Below are 17,882 nucleotides of genomic sequence, written 5' to 3' on the forward strand. Positions count from 1 at the left end.
CTGGAATCAATCACAGACTGGAATAAAAGCATCATTTGTATTTTATTGTATCTAAATTGCCACATTACTGTTTCTACACACAACAATTAATCATAAAAGGTTTTGATTTGTAATTATTTTACAGCATATTATAACTGGATGGTATGTTGAACGTGTACCTTTTATCATTGATAGTTTTGATATGGTCTGAGTTCATGACTTAAACGTGGTGAAATAAAATGGTTATTATAATAATGTCTTTGACATACATAGTAGGCTGACTTTCGCATGAAAGTTTTTCTGACTTGGTAAATTAGACTATGGAAAAGTTAAACTGTTCTCCAACTGAAAACCAGTAGGCTGTTTTTTATAAAGCAATTTTCCTGTCTAGGGTAGCTCTGGAATATACTGTAATTTTCTGTAGCTGTATTGCACCAACGTAGCCGAGAAGCTATTGTGCCTGAAGAAAAGGTAAAAAGGTTAGAGCTGATTTTATCTGATTGTCTCGAGTTTTACTGCTGTATTAGAAGACAACTGTGAGATTTCACTGTCTGATATTATCTGACATCCAACCTCGCAAGCGGCCCCATCGGTAAAAGTACTGCAACTATTTGTATGTGTCTTTAAAAATCGATGCACACGGGGATAATATGTAATTGAATCGATGTTGAATATCTCGCAGCACTCCGACTTTCTGCGCTTTATCGACTGTTCTCATCAAGTGGGAGGATATACTCACATTTTGTGGCGAAAGATTTTAATTCTCGTTCAATAACGGACAAGATGACACACGATTCTGTATTAAGGCGTTTTACTAACGCGTTCTTCAAAAAATGGTGCTTAACATCCACATGGTCACGTTTAAAAGCAGTTCATTCCTTATGATGACATCATTGTACGTACGTGGCGTGAATCATTCATCATTTGGGTTTCTCGGAAAGGAGCTACGGAGGAAAAGGGAGGAGAGGAGAAGGTGGACAACAAGATGAAATATTAAACGTCTTCTATTGTTGGCTAATCCAAAGACACCACCCATTCGTCTAAGAAAGAAAGGAAGAAAGCTTCTTTGGATTTTCGTTGCCATCTGATCTTCATAACTTTCCTTTGAATGAACGGGGATGACTTTGAAGTTAACGGGATTTCCGAATCGTCACGGATCGCTAGGCAACTCATCAAATACAGAGCAGCTCAACCCACGCTGCCCCTTCATATCAGCTTCAGGACAACTCATGCAGAAAGGAGCATTACCATCGGGGGATAATACTGTCCATTTTGAACCAAAATAGCTTTGTCATATATTCCGAAAGACCATTAGTAAAATAATATCAGCTTAGTAGATGTTTAAATGTTTGGATTTCGACTACAGGTCTGAATTTGCAACGTCACTGTAATTAGTAATCCTTTGAAGAGAGTCAGTAGCATACGTATTCAAAGGTAATCGTCAACATCGGCATTTTCAAAGAACCGCCGTTATCTAAAATTGCATATGGGAGTTTTCCGGAAATGAGTTTGACTCTAACTATGAGCATGAAATAGCAGCTCTTCAGAATTGACTCTGTCGGGAATTTGACAGAAGCGGCGTTGTCTCATCTCCACTTGTCAATGCGCATGTTCTGGAGATGTGTTTTTACTCTGACTCTGACTGTGAAGATGAAATAGGTGCTCTGTAGAATTACAAGCGATTGAAAAGGCAATGAGTTGCCTTCTTTTCTGGACCATCATCAAAGCAATATGGTTTAACCCTCAGAATGCAGATGACCAGAATCCTGTTATAAAGCTCATCATGGTGCATCCACGTGGATGCGCACTGCTGCATACAAAGTAATTCGTCTATTTGCCCAAAGAGGATATCATATCGGTTGATTGGAGGTGCTCTGATATTCTATCTCAAGCGATGGTGGGACGGGTATTTACGAACCCCGTTTCCATCCATGACCTCACTCCCTGATCTATCGGAGATGCTTGCTCACACCTCTGCGCCCCCTATGTGCATTTTTAGCCGGGCACCAATCTATTCCTGTCCCGAGGGGTTAGACAAACAAGACACATTACAGACAGTTCGCCTTTCAAGTCGGTAGTTGACCCGAGCTAAGTGTATACATCGCGCGTTCGTCAAAGGTTCATCCAAAAATGTGGTCCTGAAATGTTGTTTGGAAAGTACGGAGAAATTTCTTTCTACCAAATGTTTTTTATCTTTCCTGGAGCAAGTGAAACAATTTCTCATTGCGGCTGCTTTTCAGTGCATCACGCAATGCCTATCAATCCACGTTATTGTCAATTGTTCTACACCGCAGGAAAGCTACGATATTGCTATTGCGCAACAATGGAGTTGTTTTCATTTCCAATTGTTCCCCATAAAAGATTCACGAAGCGCTCTGTGAACCACGAACATAACCCTGCCGGTGGCTTGCGGACGGGGAAGGTTTTATAGGTTTTATGTCCATGCAGAAATTGTATCGACCTCTTGGGCAGCCGTAACAGTTAGGAAAGAATACGTCATTTCCGGATGCCATGACCACCGCTGGCTAGTGTCGCATACTGGTGTACAGTGTCGAGTCCAGAGACTTCCTTGCAATGCGATAAAATGTAGCTGAAACAGCATGACTGGAAGGGTTTGGTATAGCGTAAGCATTTCCTCCATAAGGCAGTTTATGCCATCTCTTCCACGCTGTGTGGTAGGACGACACCAAAGCACTTATGACACATTCCAGAAACATCTTGCTGTTGCACAATAGAATTGCTGCAATATTTTTCGCCCTACAGCCTGATGTGCATGTTTGATACACGGTACTGATGTGGTCACACTTGTTGGTAAGAGAACACCTATAGCTATCTGCTATGCTTTTGACAATGACCAGACCAGTTGGAGTAAAGACGAATGAAAAGGCTCCAATATCATTTATTAAGGACATCCAAGGTTGTCAATAAGAAGTTTCCAGATACCCATCACCTCCTCGATTATCTACTTCTATAATAACAATTAATTAAGTCGCTGAGAATGATGTCTGACTCATTCATTGTCTGGCGATACATTTCCAAGAGCGTTACTTCTTTCAGGTACCGGGCAATTATACTCCTTCAAATGATGCTGATAATACAATTTTTTCTATTACCATGGTCTGTTTTTGTATCTAGTAAATATCGAAAATCAGTGAAGGGTTTACAGGCCTGCAATACATGAACATGTGTACACTGGCAATGTGATGAATCTGGTGGAGAATCGAATCCGTAGTTTATGAAATATCCCGCCAAGGGGAAGAGACAAACAGAATTGTCTTCTTGACAGAATGCCATATGAATACAACATGAAGGGTTGGTTCCATCTTTCTATGCACTGCACGGTTACAATCTATTTTCCAATTCCGGAGCCCATTACCGTAAGCCAGATGTAATGTTTTGAACACTGGTAACGTCTGTTGGAAAGTATGGAGCGATTTCGTAGTGCTGAGGCGCAGGAGAAGCGTCTCTCAGGTTAACATTAGTCGGTCTATCTGTTTGAAATATTACCGTTATCACTGGTGGAGTCATTTTATTTCCATGGGCATTCGCAAAATTTTTTGCTAATTAGATTATGTTGAGTACCGGGGTTCAAGTAATTGCCAACAAAACAGATTTAAATTTCAGATCAAGTCGATGTTAAGTTTGACTTTGAATGCAGATAAAAAAAGTCGCTACCTTGAAAATAAACAAGCCCAGTTAGATGATGATTGATTGTCAGGTTCATGACCTTGAAAAATGAAGAAACGAACTCTCTCAGAGATGTCTTTCCTCTAATGTCGAAAAAGGATTCAGAAGAGGTATACATGTGTCGCTTGCAATTGAAAATGTTCTCAACACCGTCAGTTGTCTCAGTTTCCTTTCATCCCTAACGCTTGCCCCGATCACTTACTTCCGGAGTGCTTCCCGTGCATGTTCTGTGAATATCGAGTCTCCGCCGCCATGTTGAATCAGACGATAAGGCGGCACAAATCGCTGTGATTCAAAGTATGTCCCACTTCCTTCCCGGGATCTCACCGGCAGGTTATGCGCACTGGCACCGCTATCATTCATTCCTGACCCGAAAAATCGATTTTCTCACACAGACTGTTCCAGTAATCTCAGACAAGACACTCTTTCTCCCTGGATTTAGGTTTGATAAGGGTACCAAATTGTTCAATCTTCTCTTCAAACCGGTCTATACCAGTGCAATGTCGTTTATGTCTTTTACATGTGGCTTTCCATTGTTACGCATATTGAATTCAGACATCATGCTCACACAACGACAATAGAAAATCTTAACTTGAAGAAATATTCTTTCCTTCAAATTCACCAGCAGAGCTATTTCTAGAAGAAAATTTTCCATCTTTTCCACTACAGAAATTGTATTCTCCGGTAGGCTAACGCTCAACAGTTAGGTACGGTTTTATTTGCCAGCCAAGCCCAATGTTATGATCATGGCTGACTTTTCCTCCGGGATCGCTTATCGATTGTTCCGCCTTTTAAACGATCTCGATACTTAGGAGATGGGATGTGCTTCCACAGGGAGGCCGCGCAGTAAAACTGTCGGCCTGATGCATCTTCCCGTCCGTTTAAATTAGAACCAATGGTATCGATTGAAAGCCCTTTTACATATGCCATCTGGGGCTCGCTAAATCTCCTCTATCTGATGGTTTCACAATCAAAGGCCGCTCCTGTGATACTTCACCGCATCTCTTGTTGTTTCATAATAATAGTAAAACGAGTTAGATTCAGGAACAATCGCGAGAACTGTACACAAGGTTAATGATATAAAGAACACTTAATAAAATAGAAATTTACAATTGATTGTGATTCATGATAATAGCAAAACGCATTAGATTCAGAAACTATCCCGAGAACTATACACAAGGTTAATGATTAAGAATACTTATGGAGATTTACAATTGCTTTTACCGATATAAGTGGCACTAGGCTATGAAAAGTCTCTCGAAAATGTCTGCCTGCGGCAACGATACACTTAGACATGGTAATTCTGCGAAGGAACAGCCTATGCAGCCATGAAATGGGGGATCGGGTTGCAATACAGCTCATTCAAGGGGCGGCATTGAAGACAGAGTCAGCTTTTTCCGTGGTGGCGACAAGGGTTTAGATATAAAGATAACAGGAACTTCAAATTCACAGGGTAACTTTCTATAATACGTTGCTAAATACAGGGGCTATCTCTTCTTCCAATTTCAATTTCTTCTAATGATGAGTCTCGTAAGGTTATTCACACAGATTCTTCCTTACGCCATTTTGAGTTGATAGTATTGTGTATATCAAATTAGTACACTAATATGCAACTTAACGATGAGGTAATTGGAAGGCAACGCCGCCGTTCTTCCGTTGACTCCTCCAGTGGCATTGTATAGTCTCTACCAGACTGTAGGGTGAATAATTTGCCTGGGGAGTTTGGCCACCATAGCAGAGGGAAATGTTCACCTTCCCGCGGTCTGACTCTCCTGGCCAATCATTCCCCTTTTTTGCTGAGTTCTACGCTCCTGTAGAAAGACCTGGTGGGGACTAGGCATTGTAGACCCCTTGATGCGGGAATTTATTTTCTGCGTGCCAAAAGACGTGCCCTGTGCAGTGCGTGCCATTTCACCCTTGTGTGTGGCCTCAATGATTTATTCATCCGGGCTCTATTCTTTGTGGGGTGTTGACCGTAATTAAATTGAGCGTGCGACAAACAGATGAAAGGTCATTGCTGTCTTCTGGGGTGCCCAAATGTATCGTTTCAAGATAAGATGCGATGAAGCTACATCGTTACAGGGTCTGTGACAGATAAAATACGCGGAGGTCCACAACTCCAGACGTTGTGGTCTCCCGCTTATTTTATCTTCAAATCGCGGAACCATTTCACTTCATAGTCATTTCATTCCAAAAGCTTATATTGATGTTATCAAGTAATGTCCTTGATGTTATCAACAAAATTGAGATTATCATTTTCTGTTAAGAATATTTTGTGTACTTGACTTTGGTTACTAAAGCATTCGAATGTGTATGATTTGGCGAAGCTTAGGTGATTGTCGTTAGTTGATAGAATGTGGTTAGTCGATTCTGTTGTGACCACAAATATTGAATTTGATCTTCGTCACGTCACGGTGGGACGTCGTCCTGATATATTGACATCTTGTCAGCAACGAGATGTTTTACAAATCAGATAATAAGCTCGATATGTGTAGGGATGGTGGGGACATTCGGGTTAGAGGGTGACTCTTTAACCGCTCCGGCGTAGAAAAAACTATTTGTTTGATTGTCTTCTAGTGATGGAAGCATGTTTTTGCATGCTCAACGCGCGTAAAATACGATATTGCGGCATTGCAGAAGAAAATTGCACGAGATCGATAATCGTAATGCTTGTTGCTTCTCAATTAACGCTAAGATCTTTTTGGAAGTTGAGAATAGAGTTTTAACCCCTGACCCGACTTAGAAGCAACGTTTCTTTGCTGCCTGACTCAGCGGATCTGTGCGGAAATTGAAGCGGTGACCCGAAAAGCACCGGCTCTTGCGATAAGTCACCCTGATTGTATCTCCTGCCTGCCAATGTCGCCAAACGTCTGAGAGAGAGCCATGCCATGTGGACTCACACATAAACCACTTCTGTTCCCACATTTCGTCCCATCATGCACGGAGATTGCGACATATAGTCGTGTGTCTGAAGATTACCACCACGCCCTGATACAACGGATAACGACAAATGACAGCCGCCTACAGGTCACAGCAACAATCACCAACACAACCTCAGCTAGTCAGCCAAACAGTGCCCTAGTGCAATTTCAACCCCATTCAGATTCTTAATTTGCGTAAAGTGTGACATATTCTCGCTCTACATAGATTACCGCAGGCCTAAATGAAGAGCAATGCTCTAATTTCCAAGGATTTCATTAGACTCCTTCCATTGGAAAGTCTGAACCGAGTCGTCAATGTCCGACTCGAAATGAGAATTAAGCAGGGCGTATAAGAAGGGCGAAGTGGGTGATTCATCAAGCTCTTGTGTGCGGACTTTCGTGAAGCTGTACGTGCTGAGATTTACTGAGGAACATTGAGTGGACTGAAGATGATGTTTATGATACATGGAAATATGTCAGTCCGTCACTACAAGGAGCATTCAATTCCTGTTTGTACTTTTTGAATTTTAGCTGTTGCCGGAACGTTGAGATTACAGGAATTTCAGGATGCAACCGATTTGTTTCGATTTCGACTCAAATTGAATGGTCTACCAGATTTGCGGGTATCTTTGACCTGTGATCATTACTATCTCGTACTTACTTCAGGGTCAATATTGAATGTGAGGATAATGATATCGATGCAATGAGACCCGTAAAATATGGTGAGTTCTTAAACATCTAAGAGAAGTTGAAAATTCTCTGTGATGAGTAATTACTGGCCTGACTTGTTATGGTGTACTTTAACACGATAAAACGGGGTATTAAGATGTTAGCTTTTTTCATTTTATGGTAAAGCGATAAGGCATTACTTCAATTCAATCTATTTCCTGTCTGACCTTTTTAAATTCTGACCGTTGACGGTGAGATATCAGGATGCAACCGGTTGGTTCTGGTTTGGACTCAAATTGAATGATCGATCAGATTTGCTGGAATCTTCGACCTGTGATCATTACTAACTTACACATCCCGCGGGGTCAGGAGCTAATGTCAGGATAATGATATCGATGCAGGGAAACCCGTAAAATATGGCCAGTTTTTAAACATCTAAAACTATTTGATGAGTAATCATAATCCACTATATGACCTGTTATGGCATACGTAAAAACGATAAAACGGCACCAGTATGTAGATGCTAGTGTAGCCATGGCATTTTTACTGCATAACAAAGCAATGAGAACTTACTCCATGATCCGGTTCAATCAATCTCCAAACTGCGCATCTTCCTTCTATCATGATTTCTATAGTTCAATGGAGGAGTTATACTGTTATAATAACATTGGGGCTGGGGTAGCCACAATCTGAAGTCGTAAACTTGATGAATGTGCTTCACCTTGTACGATGGGGCTTTATAACTGCACTGCCAATGTGAAATTCATTTCCTCAATATGTAGTCCTCATAGATTTAGATGCAGTTATGTTGGAAACGTGGACTGACAATATCTATTGACGCATATCAGTGTGAAATCGGACACGTAGTGATAGAGGGAATATGTATGTAGTGTTTGGCATTGATGCTGAAGGTGAAGGTGGGTTGGCATTGGTCAGATTACTGTTGATGAAGTCCATTAGGTTTCGTTCAATGGTAACGTTTGCTTCAGATACGACAAAAGTCGTTTCCTTAGTCACTAACAGTTTCTTTCCTTTGTTCCAGAGTCTGTCAAACCAGGCAGAACTAGCAAACATGAAGCACGAGTACGATCCGGAAATAGTGGTAAGTGTTTTTGGTGGTAGAGGTGTGTGTGCAAATGATTCTCGAAGCTAAGGCTTTGGTTAGAATGTGAAATATCTGATGGTTATATGCTTATCATTTTGCTTGAGGTTTGGTCATTTGGATGTTTGTTTGTTTGCTTGTTTGTTTGTTTGATTTCTTGGTTGTTGTAACAAACATTGGGCTGTACTAAAACAGTCTAGAGTTTTGCACGTACTTACTATATTTGAAAAGCTTTTGTGTTTGTGTGAAATCAACCATTCATTTCATATCTAACCTAATTCAGCACGAATGCACCATGCATGTATATGTATTCCTCATATTTCGTTTCTTTTATATTGCCTGTTTTCATTTGTTGTCACCATAATTTTGACGCCCTCTTATTAACAGCAAACTGTGAAAGTAGTCAGACGACCACTGTTTGCCAGAATCGATGCAATGTTACGCCCCAAGGAAAAAATTTCAGCAAAACGAGCCTTTCGTTGCGAAGAAAGGACTACATACAACATTACCACAAATACAACATCGTTAGCCCCGTCCACGGCAACAACTCCCGTGAGTATGGAAAGCCTGGTTTGGGCCACGAAAAAAACACTCAGGACTTGCTCTGTCTCTCAGAAACTCTGCGAAACTCCTTGGCCTATTAAGACTGCCTCGCTTTCCTTACTCAAATTTAATTAATCTGTTCAGGTCCTGTTCAAAATTGCATAGCTGCGATTGTTTAAGGTTATGGAATTGAACCAAAACATGTTAGAGATTGGGGAGCATCTGACGAACAAAATGATAAAATTAGGCAAACTATATAGCTGGCTATGTCTACTGTTAAATTTTACAATCTGATTCGATGAAATGCAAGGCTTTCCTGTGATGCAGTTCTCCTCAAATCCCCAGGTCACAGTGCATAGTAAAAGTAATTCTCGCCTTATTCTTCTGTATCCAATAACAGCTGCTTTGGTTAATACCCTTCACATGAAGCACGTTTCAGCATTGTTTTGTTTGTCTTCAACTTCCTTGGATACTTCTGTGTACTTCTTTTTAAAAAGTACACCCATGATGTCCTCTGCTCTACTGTACTTACATTGTGTGCGTTGATACTAACATAACTCACGGATATAAAGGACTAAAAGTAAGCAATGTTATGAACTAGCACTATATGTAGATATTAGTAAATACAGGAGAAGTGAGTACCATAAAGTAACTAATTTTACATTCTTGTTACGTTTGTATTTGCGGTAGTCTCCTAATCTTTTCATGTGTATCTGCCCCTCTAGTCTTTAGTTCACTTCTAGTTTAAGTCAAGGTAACATGCTGTCGATTTTCGTGAAAGGTGTGACTTTTGTACTGATCTAATGGTATTTCTCTCTGGCAATGGTAAGTAACATAAGCCATTGCCACTCTGCAAACTAACACAGCTTCTTTTCTCTGATGTGTGCAAAGTGTGCGATAGACACAACGATCTTACCACAGGCAACCTATAGAACAACGTTAACGTGCGACAGAAAACCATTGTCCATCTTTCTCTCTTCCCTCAGTACGAGTATCCTAACGCCATGCTCATCAACAAGAAGGATGGTGATGGTAATCCCATACACCCGCGACTGGCTCAGGACTTTATGCTGAAGGAGAACGAGCATTTCAACGACATCCCTGTCAATATGGAGAGGAGCGATGTGCAGGTGCCAGTCAACGTGTACAATGAAGGTCGGTCATCAAGATCTTATGATATTGATTTATTGACCTATGAAATGTTACTGTTAGGAAATAGGAATACAGGCGTACATAGTACAGATAATCTTGCATTTTCATTAATTTGCATCGTACTTCAACATACGTTGTGCCCTTTTTGATGCTCTCAGAGTTTAAGATGATGAAGTGTTGCAGAAGTTGGCCAATCAAATGTTTCTCTGCGTCGAGTTTTGTCTAATTTTTTTTTTTGCACATGACAAGTTAGCACCTAAAACGTGTGTATTTGAATTTCTGATCCACCTATTGAATATTTTAAGTGGTATAGAATGTATCATCGCTGCTGCAAGTAATTCAAACCACGAAAAGACATAAATCTCTTTGCTAGGCCAGGAGTCCTCTGGCTATTTTTTGGGCCTTCTTCTGGACTTTCTGTCTGGAATGTTCCATCATCGGTCTAACTGACAGCAATGCGATTCTTCTTTCCAATCAGGGAAGGGTAATACGTGAGTCAGGGGTAATTGTTCGTTACGACGCGGTCACATTCGTCGTAGGTCGTCGTGCGATTTTGATGCCGTAAAATTTTCAAGCAGGCTGTGACAGAACGAACCATTGACATCTAATGCTACGGTCCCATTTCCAAAGTGGCCCTGCTTTGGAAATGGGACCGCAGTATTACACAAACTTTTCCGTATCAAGGCAGTTAAATTTTGAAGGACATACGCACGACTATCCTCACGATTGCACTCAGTTTGCGATCGTGCGACAATCGCACGACGTATGTGACCGACCCCTTGCCCACATGACGTAACGTTTCTATGCCTTTACAGCGCCAGACGTGCTGAACGCCGTCAAATGGTCAAAGAAACTTGACTCGGTCTTCATAGAGAACGGTAAAAAGGACCCTACGTTAACATGGCAATACTTCGGCAGTTCAACGGGGTTCTTCCGCCAGTATCCAGGTGGGAACCCTTTCCCTCTTGTAATTTCGTCAGATTTACCTTTAAGAAACAAAAGCTGTGCGGTTGTATATTTTCACGTACGATGTTTAATTTGTTACAAGGGCGAAACTGCCAAAGGTTTCTTTCACTAATCGGGAGAATTTGCATCATTCTTATACAATATGTCGTTGTGCTAGCAGTAACGAGAATAACAGTTAAAGCTTTTACCTGATGGTTGTGACTTCTGGTATGATTTCTGGTACATGTATACAAAACGGGGAAATCTCTCCAATGATTGGTTGCCAATGGACAGTCACTGGCCAGATAAGTTGTCAACTCTAAGTGTCTACACACGTGTATATAAGATGTATTTGTATCTTTGCTCTTTTACAATAGGCATTGAATGGGAGCCTGGAGCGAACGACATTGATGAATACGACTGTAGAAATAGAGGATGGTGGGTACTGGCACTCTTTTCCACGTTTATTGAATGTTGGTTGCTGTGATGGTTAGAATTCACCAACTGTTCATCGATAGTTTATTGGACAATTGATGGTGGATATATGTTAGTAACACCATTATGCCCAAATGACTTAGGATATTTTTCTAACAATGGCATCTGTCGTAGCACGGTCGCAACCTCTTGTGGAATGGGTGCCTTAACATTGACCATTCATCCCTCCTAGGTACATCCAGGCCGCCACGTCCCCTAAAGACATAGTCATCGTGGTGGACAGGAGCGGGAGCATGAAGGGACTCCGGTTAGAAATTGCCAAGCAAACTGTCGACACCATTATCGATACACTTGCAGACAACGACTTCTTCAACGTTATAGCGGTACGTCACTTTGGCAGCTGTTGTTTTCCCATGGTGTGAATCCAACGTAATCTTCAAGGGATTCAAGTCAGAATGCAGACGTAGCTTAATCACCTAAGAGCCCCTCCCGCGAAACTATTGATTAACGTAAAATTTAGAAATAACTATGAAATAGCTACATATGACCAAGAAGAAGATGATGATGATGGCCAGGAAGAGTGGCTTTTTTAAACCCAATTACGTCTCGAGGACATTTTGGGAAAATCTACTTAGGTAACCTCTTCCTGGTGAGCGAGTGAGAGGAATGTTTGGACTGAAGTATCACTTGATCACAGGTAGATAAGTTCAAACTTGTGTACCGCCGCCGTTGTTGTGTATCCTCGTCGCAATGTGCTTGAAATGTCAATGTTATGTATTTGTTGGCATTAGTTTAACAAAGATGTGAGCTACATCGAGAAATGCTTTGCCAACACTCTGGTGCAAGCAACATCAGACAACAAGGAGTTATTGAAAAATGGAGTTCAGCAGCTTGAGGCAGACGGAATGGCGAACTTTGAGACTTCCCTGGACACGGCCTTCCAAATGCTCCGGGACGTTAGTATTTCTTCGATTGATTGATTGATTGATTGATTAGTTGATTGATTGATTGGTTGGTTGATTGATTGACTGATTGATTCAAACATGATTATCATCAAACCTTTACACCCTCGTTCCAATAGAGGCTGCGGTCACTGAGAGACCAAAGATTTGACAGATCGCTAAACAAATTTTATAGATGAAGAAGAATGGATTTTGTCAGGTTTTGTGTGTTGTCTTGTTGCGTTTCAGATAAAACGTTTTACATCATATTCAAATATGATGTAAAAATATGATTCCAATAAAGCTTCTTGCATCAAATTTCAATCATGAAATTGAGGGTCATAAAAATCCAGCTTGTAGTATTGATTACAAATGTAAATCAAATGTAGAGACATTCTGTTTGTTCCAATGCCATGATATTTGTATGCCTGCAACACATTTATACTTCTGTACAATAGTCTAGGTCCTCAATTAACTACTTATCAATGCACTCAACGACAGCAGAACATGTTCATATAACGCTCTACCTTTCTTTTATCCCTGCAGTTCAACACCACAGGCCAGGGGTCGTGGTGTAACCAGGCCATTATGGTGATCACGGACGGAGCTCCGCGAAACTACGAGCAGATATTTCGCCGTTATAACCACCCCGACAGAAGGGTAGGCTCCTGGTAACACTAGTGTAGCTTCACGATAACACTCGCATTTCTAGTAGTAAGTTTTTATGTGTCCAATATTTTTGAAAGACTTTTGTTTTTCCTGTCCTTGTTTTATTCCATTTCTTCCTCGTTTATGTAGTTTGGGCAGTTGGTTAAGTAGAATAGAGAACTCCATACCTATGTTTCAACACACCTGTCTTACGTAGATTTTGCACAATCCCTAGTCGTTTTTGTGGGAGGAGGAGACTGTACTGTGTGTAGTTGGGTATGACAGCTGACTGTTCTGTGTGAATTCCATGGGTCCGTTCCAATAGGTTCGTGTATTCAGCTATCTGATTGGTCGCGAAGTTGGTGAGTCTGCGCCGGTGAAGTGGATGGCCTGCGCTAACAAGGGTAAGAGTTCTTTTAGAATGAGATTCAACGGATGTTCACATTTTCACATTTTTTAGAAATCATAATGAGGACAGTCTTAAGAATGAAGAAGTTTTTTTAGATGCAAGTCTATTTCATTATTTGTCAAGATCCTTTTGCACCGTTGATGACGTGTTTTGAGTTTTTCTGCATTTTACAAAATCATTGGACCACGTGTTGCCTACATTTTCAGTTTAGACGTTGACTAGAGTTGCTTCCAAGTTGTTGTCATCATGTATATACATTGGCTTCTTTTACATTGGTCGATACTTCATCGTCTTTACACTTTCCATGGGGCACATGTATAGATTACCTGATGACCTCAGTTAACTGGATCCTATATCAAAACATACCATTGATTACTTTGTGTATGGCTATTATGCAACTTGTCAGGTTACTACACCCAGATTGCCACACTGGCTGATGTACAAGAGAACGTCATGGTAAGTCTGACAAGACAAGATTCTGGTATTTCTATTTCTTATTGTGCAACTTCATGCGTTTTTTGTGAGGAAGTGAAATATTGTGATATGTTACGAGATTGTGTTAAATCATTCTGTACATTTGGAACTGCATGTACATGTCTATTTTCTTTCTTATATGTGTTGCGGGGTTACATCCTATTTATAACCGAAATTTCACCTAACCACTACATCTTTATCTATACTCTGATTGGCACATTTGACATTGTACATAAAATCTCAACTGTGTTGGTGTATAAAGATGCAAAAAATTCAACTCTCTTAAAAAGTTCCAATAAAACATCAACATTACGAGAAGACCTTTCTACAAGATTTTTGCGTTCTCCCGGTATGTACCCCACATGTCTACTGCCGTGATACTATCATTACCATGCCTTGCCTCTTCCTGTAGAAATACATCCACGTGCTTAGCCGCCCCATGGTTATCAGAAGAGCCCATGGCACAATCTGGACCAACGTCTACATGGACAGCTCGGTTAGTGAGGTTTGTTAACTTCACAGTGGGACGGTTATACATTGTGCATCACACTATGGCAGTCGATGATGTACAACAAATTCTCTTCTTCCTTCTTCTATTCGACTCTGTGTGATCTCTGTCACTCTCGTCTATTGTATTGCGTCATCATGACTTCTATTTCAGCATTGATTGTGACCCATGTGGCTGTGATGTGAGCTAAAATGTGCTTTTCGTCCTCCGCTTGCAATTGGCCAGGGGCTGGCTTTGCTACGTGTGAGGCGGCACTTGTAAACTGCTGCCGCCAATTGAAACTATGTAATGATTGACATATACTCAAGACTATGACGTTATTTTGTTGTTCTGTTTTAGATAAGATGGTTAGCGTACACTCAGCAAATCCTACCTTAGATACTAGGGAATCATACATTCTACCATTCGATGCTTGTTTGTTTCTGCCAGGGAAGATACACGGATGCGTTACGAAAGTATGATCCGGAGGTAAGGTGTCAGGAACAGGCTTGACCTTTCATGCATCCGTGCACGGAAGCATGGTGATCCTGAGATAACAGCAATCTCAATACAAAAACGTAGCCTGACCCAGTAGAGGAGTAGTGTTCATGTTCATGATAACAAAGAGTTTTGGTTCATGAAATAGGAAGCTCAAAGCATGAAACCGAGGAGGTATGAATTGAACCTCCTTAGTAGAAACTAAAAATCCTAGAGTCCAAGACACGTCAAAGAATTGGACGGAGTGTGCTCTTACTAAATCATCCAGTTACGTGCCCTCTGGTAAGACAATGTCACTGGCTATAGGCTTACATGTTAAATAGATGTAGACGTCTTTGCCTTCACCGCACGACAGGAAACCTTTACGACCACTTTCTTTCACGATGTCGCCAAGCAACAGTCATAAACCTGTCATGACAATGTAGGCCTCTGGCAACATAAAACCTCCATCAGCTCATCAATGATGCAGCTCAAAACACTTGTAAAATCCCTCAATCTACTTTTTGAAACTGTGCTGACTTAACAATGCTTGACAAACCTATCGCACGGCCCGAGATGCAAAACGGTATAGAATTGTACAAAGTGATGCCTTGTTTGAAAATTTCATTTTAGCTCACTCATCACAGTAGCATGCCTTCTCTATGAAATGTCCTGTCCGTCTCTGTCCCTTCTCTGCTCTCTCTACATTCTGTATCCTTCTGATCAAATGCCACTGCAAGATTTGATAGACGCATGTGAACAACTAACACTGCAACAACCTAACACCGCAGAATGATGTCTCTTGTGACTAACAACTGTTTTCTGACAAGTCTGTTCACGTTGAATGTACGACCTAATTGACCCTTCCAAGCTCGCCCCAATGTTGGTAATGACCCTAATGGTTTCCCCTGATGGTCGACCAACTAACTCCCCCCGGCTTTATTGTGATGCACACTTGTATAATTGCACACGAGTGCATCCATGACGTATACTCGTATACATGTGAATGTCTTCGTGTGTGTCTGTGTGTCGTCCTGTCCTGTACTAAAAGCGTGGCTGTCAATGTTGTCTCATAAGCATCGCAGCATGGAATACTGGGATGGAATTGTGGAGCATGCGCAGTTGGCGTGCGGGACAGCCCGACCCAGCGGAGCTGTTCGGTCTCTTGTCTTCCTACTAACCCATATTACGTCATCTAGACCAGATATGAATCACTCTTCTCTCTTGCTACCATTTTGAAAAATGCGATCCATATAACTGAAGAACACCGGAGAGGTAATACTTTAATTCTTATCTTTTACTCTGCTCTTTTCCAACGTTTCGCCCCTTGTCACTTTTCATTATCCAAATTCGATATCTTTCTATGAGACTTAGACCTTTCTTTTCGATAGTCGAAAATCAAAGTTACTTTCTGTTGTTCCTTTATGTTCCTACGATATTATCAATTTACATCATATTAACTTAAAGAAAAAGATAACCTGTTGTTGGGGAGAGTACTTATCACATTCATTTCGTTCATTTATTGAGTTTATCTTTTAGTTTAGACATGAGAACGTCTGGCTTCATTGCCAAATCGTATAAAATGTTGACTATCAGATCTTATTTCTGAAATGATGTACAATTTCATCTTTTGTTGGAACTTTATTCTTAGTTTTTTGAAAGTTGTAAAATGTACCGAGTGGTACGGACTTTTGGTTTTACTCTATTTATTTCCTGAATATTGTACCTTTTGTTTGTGTGAGAAATTGAGTTTCTCGTCAAGAAATCATTTCTGATCGTTTGTTATACATGAACGACATTGTTCTGTTGGCAAACTATCATAATTTCATACCTACGTTTTTTTTTTGCATTCAGTATCTAAGGATACTGATGATGTAAACCAAGTGATAGGGATATAAAGTTATGCACATCTTAGGGTGCCTCAGTTTTTATTGTCGAGTAGTGAAGGTATTTGCTTGAACTAACTGTAGTCTGGAGACCAGAGGGAGGCAATGGCAGGTAAAGCTACGCACTAACAAATGTTCAGGCTGTTTGCGCTAAAGATGTTGCATCATAGCATGCCTATCACCATAGATATGACCCGTAACTGCATGGAAAGTTTGGAAAGGGTAGTGACTGATGTTTGGGTGATGGTTGGACAGTATGCTACTGTAGACAGCATGTGAGTATCACCCAGGAGATGATACACGTCTTGTTGTGACTCCTCACTAACATATTTCTCTTCCTCTTCCCAATTTACTTCACGCTTTCCCATAGGGTCTAGCCTTGATGACGACCGTTGCACGACCCGTGTTTGACATGAGGAATAAAACGGTAAGTTTCACACAGATTTACATTTTAGATTGTTATCTAGACGTATTTTGCTACATGTGCACAGACCGAAGTTTTTGTGTGTCTGTCATGTTGAAATTATTTTTTCTATTGCGTCAAAGCTGACAGGTAAGAACAACTTTAAGTTAGTTTAAGTTAGTTATAGTGCCTATAGATGTCCAATCACTATATATTATCACGTAACCCACCACATATTTTTCCCATCAGCTAGTCTGTCCTTCAAATACACTTTGTCTTACCAAAACAAAAAACAAAATTAGTATCTATCCGTTTTATGATCTCCTCAAAATATCCATTGCAGATTCTAGAAATGGAAGAAAAGTATCATTTATGAAATGTGATCATTTACAAAATGGCACAGACCCCCGTTTTTCTATTTTTTTTGGGGGGGGGGGGGCGGTGTCTGCGTCATAGATTAACCAGCATTGGCCTTTCAAATTACTGATAAACGCTCAAAAGTGACATGTTTATATATTATATACTATCTACACTTAACGATTTGTGCTGATTTTTTGTCATGTGATGTATTGTTGCACTCCCTTTATTTGTATGGACCTGTACACGTCGTTGTATAATCTTAATGACCTTGAACCGTGACCGACTCCGTAAGATTCTTCTCGCGCAATTAGCGCAAAGGGATTCATTCAAATGTATGTACGGTCACCGTGTACGTTCAGATCGA

At 40.7% G+C, this 17,882-nt stretch overlaps 1 protein-coding gene across 5 annotated transcripts in view; it reads left to right on the top strand.

Annotated features, from left to right (window-relative positions):
• The window catches only part of LOC136435002 (voltage-dependent calcium channel subunit alpha-2/delta-3-like), a 40,178-nt gene that overhangs the window by 7,113 nt on the left and 15,183 nt on the right, over window positions 1-17,882 (top strand). For 2 of the 5 annotated variants that reach the window (XM_066428161.1, XM_066428164.1), the window contains exons 4-15: window positions 8,299-8,358; window positions 9,888-10,056; window positions 10,869-11,000; window positions 11,376-11,436; window positions 11,666-11,816; window positions 12,225-12,389; window positions 12,921-13,034; window positions 13,348-13,426; window positions 13,838-13,887; window positions 14,318-14,401; window positions 16,133-16,144; window positions 17,126-17,182. In XM_066428161.1, coding sequence (XP_066284258.1) covers window positions 8,299-8,358; window positions 9,888-10,056; window positions 10,869-11,000; window positions 11,376-11,436; window positions 11,666-11,816; window positions 12,225-12,389; window positions 12,921-13,034; window positions 13,348-13,426; window positions 13,838-13,887; window positions 14,318-14,401; window positions 16,133-16,144; window positions 17,126-17,182 — 1,134 coding nt within the window. Of the gene's footprint in view, window positions 1-8,298; window positions 8,359-8,778; window positions 8,911-9,887; window positions 10,057-10,868; window positions 11,001-11,375; window positions 11,437-11,665; window positions 11,817-12,224; window positions 12,390-12,920; window positions 13,035-13,347; window positions 13,427-13,837; window positions 13,888-14,317; window positions 14,411-16,132; window positions 16,145-17,125; window positions 17,183-17,882 lie in introns of those variants that run through there. The other 3 variants (XM_066428165.1, XM_066428162.1, XM_066428163.1) reach the window with 3 other exon arrangements.

The sequence above is a fragment of the Branchiostoma lanceolatum genome, chromosome 5 (genome assembly GCF_035083965.1).
Source record: "Branchiostoma lanceolatum isolate klBraLanc5 chromosome 5, klBraLanc5.hap2, whole genome shotgun sequence".
Taxonomy (NCBI): Eukaryota; Metazoa; Chordata; class Leptocardii; order Amphioxiformes; family Branchiostomatidae; genus Branchiostoma; species Branchiostoma lanceolatum.